This window comes from Oncorhynchus masou, chromosome 33, assembly GCF_036934945.1.
Source record: "Oncorhynchus masou masou isolate Uvic2021 chromosome 33, UVic_Omas_1.1, whole genome shotgun sequence".
Lineage (NCBI taxonomy): Eukaryota > Metazoa > Chordata > Actinopteri > Salmoniformes > Salmonidae > Oncorhynchus > Oncorhynchus masou.
The window spans coordinates 1,950,001-1,967,500 of NC_088244.1; the positions used below are offsets into that span (position 1 = coordinate 1,950,001).

Here is a 17,500-nt window from a genome sequence, read left to right on the forward strand (position 1 = left end):
TGAAACAGTCAGTATCTGGCATGGCCACCAAGGTATGAAACAGTCAGTATCTGGCGTGGCCACCGGTATGAAACAGTCAGTATCTGGGTTGGCCACCAAGGTATGAAACAGTCAGTATCTGGCGTGGCCACCGGTATGAAACAGTCAGTATCTGGGTTGGCCACCAAGGTATGAAACAGTCAGTATATGGCATGGCCACCAAGGTATGAAACAGTCAGTATCTGGGTTGGCCACCAAGGTAAGAAACAGTCAGTATCTGGCATGGCCACCGGTATGAAACAGTCAGTATCTGGTGTGGCCACCGGTATGAAACAGTCAGTATCTGGGTTGGCCACCAAGGTATGAAACAGTCAGTATCTGGGTTGGCCACCAAGGTATGAAACAGTCAGTATCTGGCATGGCCACCAAGGTATGAAACAGTCAGTATCTGGCATGGCCACCAAGGTATGAAACAGTCAGTATCTGGGTTGGCCACCAAGGTATGAAACAGTCAGTATCTGGCGTGGCCACCAAGGTAAGAAACAGTCAGTATCTGGCGTGGCCACCAAGGTATGAAACAGTCAGTATCTGGCGTGGCCACCAAGGTATGAAACAGTCAGTATCTGGGTTGGCCACCGGTATGAAACAGTCAGTATCTGGCGTGGGCACCGGTATGAAACAGTCAGTATCTGGCGTGGCCACCAAGGTATGAAACAGTCAGTATCTGGGTTGGCCACCAAGGTATGAAACAGTCAGTATCTGGCATGGCCACCAAGGTATGAAACAGTCAGTATCTGGCGTGGCCACCGGTATGAAACAGTCAGTATCTGGCGTGGCCACCAAGGTATGAAACAGTCAGTATCTGGGTTGGCCACCAAGGTATGAAACAGTCAGTATCTGGCGTGGCCACCGGTATGAAACAGTCAGTATCTGGCATGGCCACCAAGGTATGAAACAGTCAGTATCTGGCGTGGCCACCAAGGTATGAAACAGTCAGTATCTGGCGTGGCCACCAAGGTATGAAACAGTCAGTATCTGGGTTGGCCACCGGTATGAAACAGTCAGTATCTGGCGTGGCCACCGGTATGAAACAGTCAGTATCTGGCGTGGCCACCAAGGTATGAAACAGTCAGTATCTGGCGTGGCCACCAAGGTATGAAACAGTCAGTATCTGGCGTGGCCACCGGTATGAAACAGTCAGTATCTGGCGTGGCCACCAAGGTATGAAACAGTCAGTATCTGGCGTGGCCACCAAGGTATGAAACAGTCAGTATCTGGTTTGGCCACCGGTATGAAACAGTCAGTATCTGGCGTGGCCACCAAGGTATGAAACAGTCAGTATCTGGGTTGGCCACCAAGGTATGAAACAGTCAGTATCTGGGTTGGCCACCAAGGTATGAAACAGTCAGTATCTGGGTTGGCCACCAAGGTATGAAACAGTCAGTATCTGGCGTGGCCACCAAGGTAAGAAACAGTCAGTATCTGGCGTGGCCACCAAGGTATGAAACAGTCAGTATCTGGCGTGGCCACCAAGGTATGAAACAGTCAGTATCTGGGTTGGCCACCGGTATGAAACAGTCAGTATCTGGCGTGGGCACCGGTATGAAACAGTCAGTATCTGGCGTGGCCACCAAGGTATGAAACAGTCAGTATCTGGGTTGGCCACCAAGGTATGAAACAGTCAGTATCTGGCATGGCCACCAAGGTATGAAACAGTCAGTATCTGGCGTGGCCACCGGTATGAAACAGTCAGTATCTGGCGTGGCCACCAAGGTATGAAACAGTCAGTATCTGGGTTGGCCACCAAGGTATGAGACAGTCAGTATCTGGCGTGGCCACCGGTATGAAACAGTCAGTATCTGGCATGGCCACCAAGGTATGAAACAGTCAGTATCTGGCGTGGCCACCAAGGTATGAAACAGTCAGTATCTGGCGTGGCCACCAAGGTATGAAACAGTCAGTATCTGGGTTGGCCACCGGTATGAAACAGTCAGTATCTGGCGTGGCCACCGGTATGAAACAGTCAGTATCTGGCGTGGCCACCAAGGTATGAAACAGTCAGTATCTGGCGTGGCCACCAAGGTATGAAACAGTCAGTATCTGGCGTGGCCACCGGTATGAAACAGTCAGTATCTGGCGTGGCCACCAAGGTATGAAACAGTCAGTATCTGGCGTGGCCACCAAGGTATGAAACAGTCAGTATCTGGTTTGGCCACCGGTATGAAACAGTCAGTATCTGGCGTGGCCACCAAGGTATGAAACAGTCAGTATCTGGGTTGGCCACCAAGGTATGAAACAGTCAGTATCTGGGTTGGCCACCAAGGTATGAAACAGTCAGTATCTGGGTTGGCCACCAAGGTATGAAACAGTCAGTATCTGGGTTGGCCACCAAGGTATGAAACAGTCAGTATCTGGCGTGGCCACCAAGGTATGAAACAGTCAGTATCTGGGTTGGCCACCAAGGTATGAAACAGTCAGTATCTGGGTTGGCCACCAAGGTATGAAACAGTCAGTATCTGGGTTGGCCACCAAGGAATGAAACAGTCAGTATCTGGCGTGGCCACCAAGGTATGAAACAGTCAGTATCTGGGTTGGCCACCAAGGTATGAAACAGTCAGTATCTGGCATGGCCACCAAGGTATGAAACAGTCGGTATCTGGCATGGCCACCAAGGTATGAAACAGTCAGTATCTGGCATGGCCACCAAGGTATGAAACAGTCAGTATCTGGCGTGGCCACCAAGGTATGAAACAGTCAGTATCTGGCGTGGCCACCAGCTGCATTAAGAACCTCAGTGCATCTCCTGCTCATGTTCTTTTCAAATACAATCTTTTTTTGGCCTTAGTTGTGGTCCAGAGAAAATGTGGTATGTTTGCTAGCTGTTTTAAAGTATTCCTGTTTTTAAAATAAGTTATAGTAGTGGTAGTGACTGGTTATAGTATTGGTAGTGACTGGTTATAGTAGTGGTAGTGACTGGTTATAGTAGTGGTAGTGACTAGTTATAGTTGTGGTAGTGACTGGTTATAGTAGTGGTAGTGACTTGGTTATATTAGTGGTAGTGACTGGTTATAGTAATTGGTAGTGACTGGTTATAGTTATAGTAGTGGTAGTGACTGGTTATAGTTATAGTAGTGGTAGTGACTGGTTATAGTTATAGTAGTGACTGGTTATAGTAGTGGTAGTGACTGGTTATAGTAATGGTAGTGACTGGTTATAGTAGTGGTAGTGACTGGTTATAGTAATAGTTATAGTAGTGGTATTGACTGGTTATAGTAGTGGTAGTGACTGGTTATATTAGGCTGGATCTGATTTATCTCTAGAGAAACTACAACTCCCTTCTGCAACAAACCCTCCAGGCTGGGTCTGATTTATCTCTAGAGAAACTACAACTCCCTACTGCAACAAACCCTCCAGGCTGGATCTGATTTATCTCTAGAGAAACTACAACTCCCTACTGCAGCAAACCCTCCAGGCTGGATCTGATTTATCTCTAGAGAAACTACAACTCCCTACTGCAGCAAACCCTCCAGGCTGGATCTGATTTATCTCTAGAGAAACTACAACTCCCTACTGCATCAAACCCTTCAGTCTGGATCTGATTTATCTCTCGATAAATAAATAAATAAATTTGCAAAAATGTCTTAACCTGTTTTTGCCTTGTCATTATGGGATAGTGTGTAGATTGATGCACATTTTCTTTTTAATCCATTTTTAGAACAAGGCTGTAACGTAACAACATGTTGAATATGTGAAAGGATGCGAATAGTTTCCGAATGCTCTGTATCCTGTTGACCAGTCACTTTATCCCTACCTACATGTACATATGTATCTCAATTACCTCGTAATTACCCAAAACATCACTGCTCTAGAGGAGATCTGCATGGAGGAATGGGCCAAAATACCAGCAATAGTGTGTGAAAACCTTGTGAAGACTTACAGAAAACGTTTGACCTCTGTCATTGTCAACAAAGGGTATATAACAAAGTATTCAGATAAACTTTTGTTATTGACCAAATACTTATTTTTCACCATAATTTGCAAATAAATTCATTCAAAATCCTACAATGTGATTTTCTTGATTTTTTTCTTCTCGTTTTGTCTGTCATAGTTGAAGTGTACCTATGATGAAAATTACAGGCCTCTCTCATCTTTTTAAGTGGGAGAACTTGCACAATTGGTGGCTGACTAAATATTTTTTGCCCCACTGTATCTCAATTACCTAGTAGTCCCTGCTCATCTATTTGGTGCTGGTACCCTGTGTTTTGAACCAAGTTATCGTTACTCAATGTGTATATATTCCTTGTGTTATTCTTTTTTAATTGTTCTATTATTTTTGTTTTGTTTTACGAAGCATGTGACGAATAAAGTTAGATTTTTTTCCCCCCCGCTTAGGATCTCACTTGGTGAAGGCCACAGGAGTGACAATGGAAGACTGCAATAGCCATGTCTCTATCACTAACAAATACAGTCTTGGCTGGTAACTTTACAATTCACTCAAAAGACAAGGCATTCTGGGAAATATGCAAACGAGGCTTTACACTAAACAGTGTGTTAATTTAACACTGAAAAGCAGGGGTGTCCGGAAGGACGCACTGAAAATGAGTTATATTTCTGCTGAAAAGTGTGGACCCATATAGACACTCGTGTTAAATGTAACACCGTCGGTCTTGATTTGATTGAGCGAAATGTAACCAATAGAATTGTTGTAAAATGGCAAACCCTATCTCACTCTGTGTCTTACCTCCAGAGGCAGAGCTGAAACTGTCCCAGCTGGGGGAGTTACCCCTGGGGGGGCATCAGATGGATGGTGCCCAGGGATTACTACCCCTCCCTGCCCTTTACCAGCCTGCTGCTGCCACCTCTACTGCCCTCACCAAGGCCGGGGCAACTAACACACAACAGCCTGAGGTGGCCAACGACAGTGAGTCTAACTCTCTCTATCTCAATATATTTATTCAATCAATTCATTATCGGCATGGGAAACATGTTTACAAAGCAAGTGAAATACATTTAAATTGAGATGTCGTGTCATTGGCCTACACACAATACCCCATAATGTCAAAGTGGAATAATTATCTGGGAGGCTCTCCAATGCCTCGCAAAGAAGGGTACCTATTGGTATATGGGTATAAATAAATTAAGAAACAGACATTTGAATATCCCTTTGAGCATGGTGAAGTTATTAATTACACTTTGGATGCTGTATCAATACACTCAGTAACTACAAAGCCTACAATTGGCTCACTCATCCCCCTCCTCTCCCCTGTAACTATTCCCCAGGACGTTGCTGTGAAAGAGAATATGTTCTCAGTCAACTTACTTGGTAATATAATAAATAAATATAATAATATTATATATAAATATAAAATATAAATAAATACTACAACGATGTAGGCATCCTTCCTGGCCACATCTGCAGTCCTCATGCCTCCTTGCAGCTTGCCTAAGGTACATTCACGCAGATGAGCAGGAACCCTGGGCATCTTTCTTTTAGTGTTTTTCCAGAGTCAGTAGAAAGGCCTCTTTAGTGTCCTAAGTTTTTATAAATGTGACCTTAATTGCCTACAGTCTGTAAGCTGTCAGTGTTTTAACGGCCGTTCCACAGGTGTTCATTAATTAATTGTTTATGGTTCATTGAACAAGCATGGAAAATAGTGTTTAAACTTTTTACAATGATTTGGATTTTTTACAGAGTTTATATCAATCGATAAATCTATCAATACATCAATCCCTCAATCAATACATACATCAACACATCTATCACTCTATCAATACGTCAATCAATCAATTAATCTATCAATGATTCAAGAAATACATCAATCAATACATCAACACATCTATCAATACATCAGTACATCAATCAATACATACATAAATCAATACATACATACATCAATCAATACATCAGTACATACATAAATCAATACATACATTAATACATACATCAATCAATACATACATCAATCAATACATCACATCTAGCAATAACATCAATCAATACATACATTAATACATACATACATCAATCAATACATACATCAATCAACCAATACATCTATCAATACATCAATCAACCAATACTTCTATTAATACATCAATCAACCAATACATCTATTAATACATCAATTAATCAATCTCTCCCACCTCCAGCTCTGATCCTGAGGAACCTGGGTCCCCATACCTCTCTGGAGTCCATCCTGTCCACTCTGTCTCCTTCTAATGTTCTCTCTCTTCTCTCCAGCTCTGATCCTGAGGAACCTGGGTCCCCATACCTCTCTGGAGTCCATCCTGTCCACTCTGTCTCCTTCTAATGTTCTCTCTCTTCTCTCCAGCTCTGATCCTGAGGAACCTGGGTCCCCATACCTCCCTGGAGTCCATCCTGTCCACTCTGTCTCCTTCTAATGTTCTCTCTCTTCTCTCCAGCTCTGATCCTGAGGAACCTGGGTCCCCATACCTCTCTGGAGTCCATCCTGTCCACTCTGTCTCCTTCTAATGTTCTCTCTCTCTCTCCAGCTCTGATCCTGAGGAACCTGGGTCCCCATACCTCTCTGGAGTCCATCCTGTCCACTCTGTCTCCTTCTAATGTTCTCTCTCTTCTCTCCAGCTCTGATCCTGAGGAACCTGGGTCCCCATACCTCTCTGGAGTCCATCCTGTCCACTCTGGCTCCTTCTAATGTTCTCTCTCTTCTCTCCAGCTCTGATCCTGAGGAACCTGGGTCCCCATACCTCTCTGGAGTCCATCCTGTCCACTCTGGCTCCTTCTAATGTTCTCTCTCTTCTCTCCAGCTCTGATCCTGAGGAACCTGGGTCCCCATACCTCCCTGGAGTCCATCCTGTCCACTCTGGCTCCCTTCGCTACTCTGTCTCCTTCTAATGTTCGACTGATCAAAGATAAGCAGACACAACTCAACCGGGGCTTCGCTTTCCTACAGCTGTCTACTATAGTGGTGAGGAGATACCAACAACTCTCTACTATAGTGGTGAGGAGATACCTACAGCTGTCTACCATAGTGCTGAGGAGATACATGCAGCTGTCTACTATAGTGGTGAGGAGATACCAACACCTCTCTACTATAGTGGTGAGGAGATACCAACGACTCTCTACTATAGTGGTGAGGAGATACCAACAACTCTCTACTATAGTGGTGAGGAGATACCTACAGCTGTTTACCATAGTGATGAGGAGATACCAACAACTCTCTACTATAGTGGTGAGGAGATACCAACAACTCTCTACTATAGTGGTGAGGAGATACCGACATCTGTTTACTATAGTGGTGAGGAGATACCTACAGCTGTCTACTATAGTGGTGAGGAGATACCTACAGCTGTCTACCATGGTGGTGAGGAGATACCTACAGCTGTCTACCATAGTGCTGAGGAGATACCTACAGCTGTCTACTATAGTGGTGAGGAGATACCTACAGCTGTCTACCATAGTGGTGAGGAGATACCTACAGCTGTCTACCATAGTGGTGAGGAGATACCTACAGCTGTCTACCATAGTGCTGAGGCGATACCTACAGCTGTCTACTTTTGTGGTGGGGAGATACATACAGCTGTCTACCACAGTGGTGAGGAGATACCTACAGCTGTCTACTATAGTGGTGGGGAGATACATACAGCTGTCTACCATAGTGGTGAGGAGATACCTACAGCTGTCTACTATAGTGGTGAGGAGATACATACAGCTGTCTACTATAGTGGTGAGGAGATACCTACAGCTGTCTACTATAGTTGTGAGGAGATACATACAGCTGTCTACTATAGTGGGGAGGAGATACCTACAGCTGTCTACTATAGTGGTGAGGAGATACATACAGCTGTCTACTATAGTGGGGAGGAGATACATACAGCTGTCTACTATAGTGGTGAGGAGATACCTACAGCTGTAGTGGTGAGGAGATACCTTCAGCTGTCTACTATAGTGGTGAGGAGATACATACAGCTGTCTACTATAGTGGTGAGGAGATACCTACAGCTGTCTACTATAGTTGTGAGGAGATACATACAGCTGTCTACTATAGTGGGGAGGAGATACCTACAGCTGTCTACTATAGTGGTGAGGAGATACATACAGCTGTCTACTATAGTGGGGAGGAGATACATACAGCTGTCTACTATAGTGGTGAGGAGATACCTACAGCTGTAGTGGTGAGGAGATACCTTCAGCTGTCTACTATAGTGGTGAGGAGATACATACAGCTGTCTACTATAGTGGTGAGGAGATACATACAGCTGTCTACTATAGTGGTGAGGAGATACATACAGCTGTAGTGGTGAGGAGATACCTACAGCTGTCTACTATAGTGGTGAGGAGATACCTACAGCTGTAGTGGTGAGGAGATACCTTCAGCTGTCTACTATAGTGATGAGGAGATACATACAGCTGTAGTGGTGAGGAGATACATACAGCTGTAGTGGCGGGGAGATACATACAGCTGTAGTGGCGGGGAAATACCTACAGCTGTCTACTATAGTGATGAGGAGATACATACAGCTGTCTACTGTAGTGGTGAGAAGATACATACAGCTGTAGTGGTGAGGAGATACATACAGCTGTCTACTGTAGTGGTGAGGAGATACATACAGCTGTAGTGGTGAGGAGATACATACAGCTGTAGTGGTGAGGAGATACATACAGCTGTCTACTGTAGTGGTGAGGAGATACATACAGCTGTCTACTGTAGTGGTGAGGAGATACATACAGCTGTAGTGGTGAGGAGATACATACAGCTGTCTACTGTAGTGGTGAGGAGATACATACAGCTGTCTACTGTAGTGGTGAGGAGATACATACAGCTGTAGTGGTGAGGAGATACATTAAGCTGTCTACTATAGTGGTGAGGAGATACCTACAGCTGTCTACTATAGTGGTGAGGAGATACCTACAGCTGTCTACTATAGTGGTGAGGAGATACCTACAGCTGTCTACTATAGTGGTGAGGAGATACCTACAGCTGTCGACTATAGTGGTGAGGAGATACCTACAGCTGTATACTATAGTGGTGAGGAGATACCTACAGCTGTCTACTATAGTGGTGAGGAGATACATACAGCTGTCTACTGTAGTGGTGAGGAGATACCTACAGCTGTCTACTGTAGTGCTGAGGAGATACATACAGCTGTCTACTATAGTGGTGAGGAGATACCTACAGCTGTCTACTGTAGTGGTGAGGAGATACATACAGCTGTAGTGGTGAGGAGATACATACAGCTGTCTACTATAGTGGTGAGGAGATACATACAGCTGTAGTGGTGAGGAGATACATACAGCTGTCTACTGTAGTGGTGAGGAGATACATACAGCTGTCTACTGTAGTGGTGAGGAGATACATACAGCTGTCTACTGTAGTGGTGAGGAGATACATACAGCTGTCTACTGTAGCGCATGAGGAGATACATACAGCAGTCTACTATAGTGGTGAGGAGATACCTACAGCTGTCTACTATAGTGGTGGGGAGATACATACAGCTGTCTACTATAGTGGTCAGGAGATACATACAGCTGTCTACTATAGTGGTGAGGAGATACATACAGCTGTCTACTATAGTGGGGAGGAGATACATACAGCTGTCTACTATAGTGGTGAGGAGATACCTACAGCTGTAGTGGTGAGGAGATACCTTCAGCTGTCTACTATAGTGGTGAGGAGATACATACAGCTGTCTACTATAGTGGTGAGGAGATACATACAGCTGTCTACTATAGTGGTGAGGAGATACATACAGCTGTAGTGGTGAGGAGATACCTACAGCTGTCTACTATAGTGATGAGGAGATACATACAGCTGTAGTGGTGAGGAGATACATACAGCTGTAGTGGCGGGGAGATACCTACAGCTGTCTACTATAGTGATGAGGAGATACATACAGCTGTCTACTGTAGTGGTGAGAAGATACATACAGCTGTAGTGGTGAGGAGATACATACAGCTGTCTACTGTAGTGGTGAGGAGATACATACAGCTGTAGTGGTGAGGAGATACATACAGCTGTAGTGGTGAGGAGATACATACAGCTGTCTACTGTAGTGGTGAGGAGATACATACAGCTGTCTACTGTAGTGGTGAGGAGATACATACAGCTGTAGTGGTGAGGAGATACATACAGCTGTCTACTGTAGTGGTGAGGAGATACATACAGCTGTCTACTGTAGTGGTGAGGAGATACATGCAGCTGTCTACTGTAGTGGTGAGGAGATACATACAGCTGTAGTGGTGAGGAGATACATACAGCTGTCTACTGTAGTGGTGAGGAGATACATACAGCTGTAGTGGTGAGGAGATACATTAAGCTGTCTACTATAGTGGTGAGGAGATACCTACAGCTGTCTACTATAGTGGTGAGGAGATACCTACAGCTGTCTACTATAGTGGTGAGGAGATACCTACAGCTGTCTACTATAGTGGTGAGGAGATACCTACAGCTGTCGACTATAGTGGTGAGGAGATACCTACAGCTGTATACTATAGTGGTGAGGAGATACCTACAGCTGTCTACTATAGTGGTGAGGAGATACATACAGCTGTCTACTGTAGTGGTGAGGAGATACATACAGCTGTAGTGGTGAGGAGATACATACAGCTGTCTACTATAGTGGTGAGGAGATACATACAGCTGTAGTGGTGAGGAGATACATACAGCTGTCTACTGTAGTGGTGAGGAGATACATACAGCTGTCTACTGTAGTGGTGAGGAGATACATACAGCTGTCTACTGTAGTGGTTAGGAGATACATACAGCTGTCTACTGTAGTGGTGAGGAGATTCATACAGCTGTCTACTGTAGTGGTGAGGAGATACCTACAGCTGTCTACTGTAGCGCATGAGGAGATACATACAGCAGTCTACTATAGTGGTGAGGAGATACCTACAGCTGTCTACTATAGTGGTGAGGAGATACCTACAGCTGTCTACTATAGTGGTGAGGAGATACCTACAGCTGTCTACTGTAGTGGTGAGGAGATACATACAGCTGTAGTGATGAGGAGATACATACAGCTGTCTACTATAGTGGTGAGGAGATACATACAGCTGTAGTGGTGAGGAGATACATACAGCTGTCTACTGTAGTGGTGAGGAGATACATACAGCTGTCTACTGTAGTGGTGAGGAGATACATACAGCTGTCTACTGTAGTGGTGAGGAGATACATACAGCTGTCTACTGTAGTGGTGAGGAGATTCATACAGCTGTCTACTGTAGTGGTGAGGAGATACCTGCAGCTGTCTACTGTAGCGCATGAGGAGATACATACAGCAGTCTACTATAGTGGTGAGGAGATACCTACAGCTGTCTACTATAGTGGTGAGGAGATACATACAGCTGTCTACTGTAGTGGTGAGGAGATACATACAGCTGTAGTGGTGAGGAGATACATACAGCTGTAGTGGTGAGGAGATACATACAGCTGTCTACTGTAGTGGTGAGGAGATGCATACAGCTGTCTACGGTAGTGGTGAGGAGATACATACAGCTGTCTACTGTAGTGGTGAGGAGATACCTACAGCTGTCTACTGTAGTGGTGAGGAGATACCTACAGCTGTCTACTATAGTGGTGAGGAGATACCTACAGCTGTCTACTATAGTGGTGAGGAGATACCTACAGCTGTCTACTGTAGTGGTGAGGAAATACATACAGCTGTAGTGGCGGGGAGATACATACAGCTGTCTACTGTAGTGGTGAGGAGATACATACAGCTGTCTACTGTAGTGCTGAGGAGATACATACAGCTGTCTACTGTAGTGGTGAGGAGATACATACAGCTGTAGTGGTGAGGAGATACATACAGCTGTCTACTATAGTGATGAGGAGATACATACAGCTGTCTACTATAGTGATGAGGAGATACCTACAGCTGTCTACTGTAGTGGTGAGGAGATACATACAGCTGTAGTGGCGGGTAGATACATACAGCTGTCTACTATAGTGGTGAGGAGATACATACAGCTGTAGTGGTGAGGAGATACATACAGCTGTAGTGGTGAGGAGATACATACAGCTGTCTACTATAGTGATGAGGAGATACATACAGCTGTCTACTGTAGTGGTGAGGAGATACATACAGCTGTAGTGGTGAGGAGATACATACAGCTGTCTACTATAGTGGTGAGGAGATACATACAGCTGTAGTGGTGAGGAGATACATACAGCTGTAGTGGTGAGGAGATACATACAGCTGTCTACTGTAGTGGTGAGGAGATACATACAGCTGTAGTGGTGAGGAGATACATACAGCTGTCTACTATAGTGGTGAGGAGATACATACAGCTGTAGTGGTGAGGAGATACCTACAGCTGTAGTGGTGAGGAGATACATACAGCTGTCTACTGTAGTGGTGAGGAGATACATACAGCTGTAGTGGTGAGGAGATACCTACAGCTGTCTACTATAGTGGTGAGGAGATACATACAGCTGTCTACTATAGTGGTGAGGAGATACATACAGCTGTAGTGGTGAGGAGATACCTACAGCTGTAGTGGTGAGGAGATACATACAGCTGTCTACTATAGTGGTGAGGAGATACATACAGCTGTAGTGGTGAGGAGATACATACAGCTGTAGTGGTGAGGAGATACATACAGCTGTCTACTGTAGTGATGAGGAGATACCTACAGCTGTCTACTGTAGTGGTGAGGAGATACATACAGCTGTCTACTGTAGTGATGAGGAGATACCTACAGCTGTCTACTGTAGTGGTGAGGAGATACATACAGCTGTCTACTGTAGTATTTTTCTGACACTGTGTTTGTGTGCGTTCATCCGTGTGTTGCAGGAAGCATCTCAGCTGCTCCAGATCCTGCAGGCCTTACAGCCAACTCTCTCTATAAACGGGAAGGCCATCTCTGTCGAGTTCGCCAAGGGATCCAAACGGTACACACAGAAACTCAGAGAGACACACAGAGAGACACACAGAGAGACACACAGAGAGACACACAGAGAGACACACAGATACACAGAGAGACACACAGAGAGACACACAGAGAGAGATACACACAGAGAGAGACACACAGAGAGACACACAGAGAGACAGAGAGAGACACACAGAGAGACACAGAGAGACACAGAGAGAGACACAGAAAGAGACACAGAGAGAGACACACAGATACACAGAGAGACACACAGAGACAGAAACACAGAGAGACACAGAGAGACACACACAGAGAGAGACACACAGATACACAAACAGAGACACACAGAGAGACACACAGAGAGAGATACACACAGAGAGACACACACAGAGAGATACACACAGAGAGAGACACACAGAGAGACACACAGAGAGACAGAGAGAGACACACAGAGAGACACAGAGAGAGACACAGAAAGAGACACAGAGAGAGACACACAGATACACAGAGAGACACACAGATACACAGAGAGACACAGAGAGACACACACAGAGAGAGACACACAGATACACAAACAGAGACACACAGAGAGACACACAGATACACAGAGAGACACAGAGACACACACAGAGACACACAGAGAGACACACAGATACACAGAGAGACACAGAGACACACACAGAGACACACACAGAGAGACAGACACACCACTGCCATTGTGAACTAAGACATATTTAGGGCCTGTTTCCCCAGACACAGTTGAAGCTTCAGTTCTCCATTGAGTTTGTAGTCCAGGACTATGTTTAATCGTTAGTCTGTGTCGGGGAAACCAGCCTAGTTTTTTAAGAAGGAATATGTTTTGTGTTTATCTCCCTCTCTCTCTCTCTCCCTCCCTCTCTCTCCCTCCCTCTCTCTCCCTCCCTCCCTCTCTCTCCCTCCCTCCCTCCCTCCCTCCCTCTCTTCAGGGATGTGTTTCTGACAGATGGTAGTAGAGTGAGTGCTGCTACAGCTGCCAGTACAGCCATCGCTGCTGCCCAGTGGTCTGTTACCCAGGTAACCATTCTAATAATATATAATATATAACCAGTACAGCCATCGCTGCTGCCCAGTGGTCTGTTACCCAGGTAACCATTCTAATAATATATAATATATAACCAGTACAGCCATCGCTGCTGCCCAGTGGTCTGTTACCCAGGTAACCATTCTAATAATATATAATATATAACCAGTACAGCCATCGCTGCTGCCCAGTGGTCTGTTACCCAGGTAACCATTCTAATAATATATAATATATAACCAGTACAGCCATCGCTGCTGCCCAGTGGTCTGTTACCCAGGTAACCATTCTAATAATATATAATATATAACCAGTACAGCCATCGCTGCTGCCCAGTGGTCTGTTACCCAGGTAACCATTCTAATAATATATAATATATAACCAGTACAGCCATCGCTGCTGCCCAGTGGTCTGTTACCCAGGTAACCATTCTAATAATATATAATATATAACCAGTACAGCCATCGCTGCTGCCCAGTGGTCTGTTACCCAGGTAACCATTCTAATAATATATAATATATAACCAGTACAACCATCGCTGCTGCCCAGTGGTCTGTTACCCAGGTAACCATTCTAATAATATATAATATATAACCAGTACAGCCATCGCTGCTGCCCAGTGGTCTGTTACCCAGGTAACCATTCTAATAGTATATAATATATAACCAGTACAGCCATCGCTGCTGCCCAGCGGTCTGTTACCCAGGTAACCATTCTAATAATATATAATATATAACCAGTACAGCCATCGCTGCTGCCCAGTGGTCTGTTACCCAGGTAACCATAATAATATATAATATATAACCAGTACAGCCATCGCTGCTGCCCAGTGGTCTGTTACCCAGGTAACCATTCTAATAATATATAATATATAACCAGTACAGCCATCGCTGCTGCCCAGTGGTCTGTTACCCAGGTAACCATTCTAATAATATATAATATATAACCAGTACAGCCATCGCTGCTGCCCAGTGGTATGTTACCCAGGTAACCATTCTAATAATATATAATATATAACCAGTACAGCCATCGCTGCTGCCCAGTGGTCTGTTACCCAGGTAACCATTCTAATAATATATAACCAGTACAGCCATCGCTGCTGCCCAGTGGTCTGTTACCCAGGTAACCATTCTAATAATATATAATATATAACCAGTACAGCCATCGCTGCTGCCCAGTGGTCTGTTACCCAGGTAACCATTCTAATAATATATAATATATAACCAGTACAGCCATCGCTGCTGCCCAGTGGTCTGTTACCCAGGTAACCATTCTAATAATATATAATATATAACCAGTACAGCCATCGCTGCTGCCCAGTGGTCTGTTACCCAGGTAACCATAACAATATATAATATATAACCAGTACAGCCACCGCTGCTGCCCAGTGGTCTGTTACCCAGGTAACCATTCTAATAATATATAATATGTAACCAGTACAGCCATCGCTGGTCTATTGCAGGTAACCATTCTAATAATATATAATATATAACCAGCTGCCCAGTGGTCTGTTACCCAGGTAACCATTCTAATAATATATAATATATAACCAGTACAGCCATCGCTGCTGCCCAGTGGTCTGTTACCCAGGTAACCATAATAATATATAATATATAACCAGTACAGCCATCGCTGCTGCCCAGTGGTCTGTTACCCAGGTAACCATTCTAATAATATATAATATATAACCAGTACAGCCATCACTGCTGCCCAGTGGTCTGTTACCCAGGTAACCATTCTAATAATATATAATATATAACCAGTACAGCCATCGCTGCTGCCCAGTGGTCTGTTACCCAGGTAACCATTCTAATAATATATAATATATAACCTGTACAGCCATCGCTGCTGCCCAGTGGTCTGTTACCCAGGTAACCATTCTAATAATATATAATATATAACCAGTACAGCCATCGCTGCTGCCCAGTGGTCTGTTACCCAGGTAACCATTCTAATAATATATAATATATAACCAGTACAGCCATCGCTGCTGCCCAGTGGTCTGTTACCCAGGTAACCATTCTAATAATATATAATATATAACCAGTACAGCCATCGCTGCTGCCCAGTGGTCTGTTACCCAGGTAACCATAATAATATATAATATATAACCAGTACAGCCACCGCTGCTGCCTTGTGGTCTGTTACCCAGGTAACCATAATAATATATAATATATAACCAGTACAGCCATCGCTGCTGCCCAGCGGTCTGTTACCCAGGTAACCATTCTAATAATATATAATATATAACCAGTACAGCCATCGCTGCTGCCCAGTGGTCTGTTACCCAGGTAACCATTCTAATAATATATAATATATAACCAGTACAGCCATCGCTGCTGCCCAGTGGTCTGTTACCCAGGTAACCATTCTAATAATATATAATATATAACCAGTACAGCCATCGCTGCTGCCCAGTATTCTGTTACCCAGGTAACCATTCTAATAATATATAACCAGTACAGCCATCGCTGCTGCCCAGTGGTCTGTTACCCAGGTAACCATTCTAATAATATATAATATATAACCAGTACAGCCATCGCTGCTGCCCAGTGGTCTGTTACCCAGGTAACCATTCTAATAATATATAATATATAACCAGTACAGCCATCGCTGCTGCCCAGTGGTCTGTTACCCAGGTAACCATTCTAATAATATATAATATATAACCAGTACAGCCATCACTGCTGCCCAGTGGTCTGTTACCCAGGTAACCATTCTAATAATATATAATATATAACCAGTACAGCCATCGCTGCTGCCCAGTGGTCTGTTACCCAGGTAACCATTCTAATAATATATGATATATAACCAGTACAGCCATCGCTGCTGCCCAGTGGTCTGTTACCCAGGTAACCATTCTAATAATATATAATATATAACCAGTACAACCATCGCTGCTGCCCAGGTAACCATTCTAATAATATATAACCAGTACAGCCATCGCTGCTGCCCAGTGGTCTGTTACCCAGGTAACCATTCTAATAATATATAATATATAACCAGTACAGCCATCGCTGCTGCCCAGTGGTCTGTTACCCAGGTAACCATTCTAATAGTATATAAAATGTAACCAGTACAGCCATCTCTGCTGCCCAGTGGTCTGTTACCCAGGTAACCATTCTAATAATATATAATATATAACCAGTACAGCCATCGCTGCTGCCCAGTGGTCTGTTACCCAGGTAACCATTCTAATAATATATAATATGTAACCAGTACAGCCATCGCTGCTGCCCAGTGGTCTGTTACCCAGGTAACCATTCTAATAATATATAATATATAACCAGTACAGCCATCGCTGCTGCCCAGTGGTCTGTTACCCAGGTAACCATTCTAATAATATATAACCAGTACAGCCATCGCTGCTGCCCAGTGGTCTGTTACCCAGGTAACCATTCTAATAGTATATAATATGTAACCAGTACAGCCATCGCTGCTGCCCAGTGGTCTGTTACCCAGGTAACCATTCTAATAATATATAACCAGTACAGCCATCGCTGCTGCCCAGCGGTCTGTTACCCAGGTAACCATTCTAATAATATATAATATATAACCAGTACAGCCATCGCTGCTGCCCAGCGGTCTGTTACCCAGGTAACCATTCTAAT

At 44.4% G+C, this 17,500-nt stretch overlaps 1 protein-coding gene across 1 annotated transcript in view; it reads left to right on the top strand.

Moving 5' to 3' along the window:
- Positions 1 to 17,500, top strand: part of LOC135527675 (RNA-binding protein 10-like) — an 80,679-nt gene that overhangs the window by 47,199 nt on the left and 15,980 nt on the right. The window contains exons 9-12 of the mRNA XM_064956163.1: positions 4,727 to 4,900; positions 6,766 to 6,926; positions 12,757 to 12,854; positions 13,798 to 13,885. Of these exons, the coding sequence (XP_064812235.1) occupies positions 4,727 to 4,900; positions 6,766 to 6,926; positions 12,757 to 12,854; positions 13,798 to 13,885 (521 nt within the window). The remainder of the gene's footprint in view (positions 1 to 4,726; positions 4,901 to 6,765; positions 6,927 to 12,756; positions 12,855 to 13,797; positions 13,886 to 17,500) is intronic.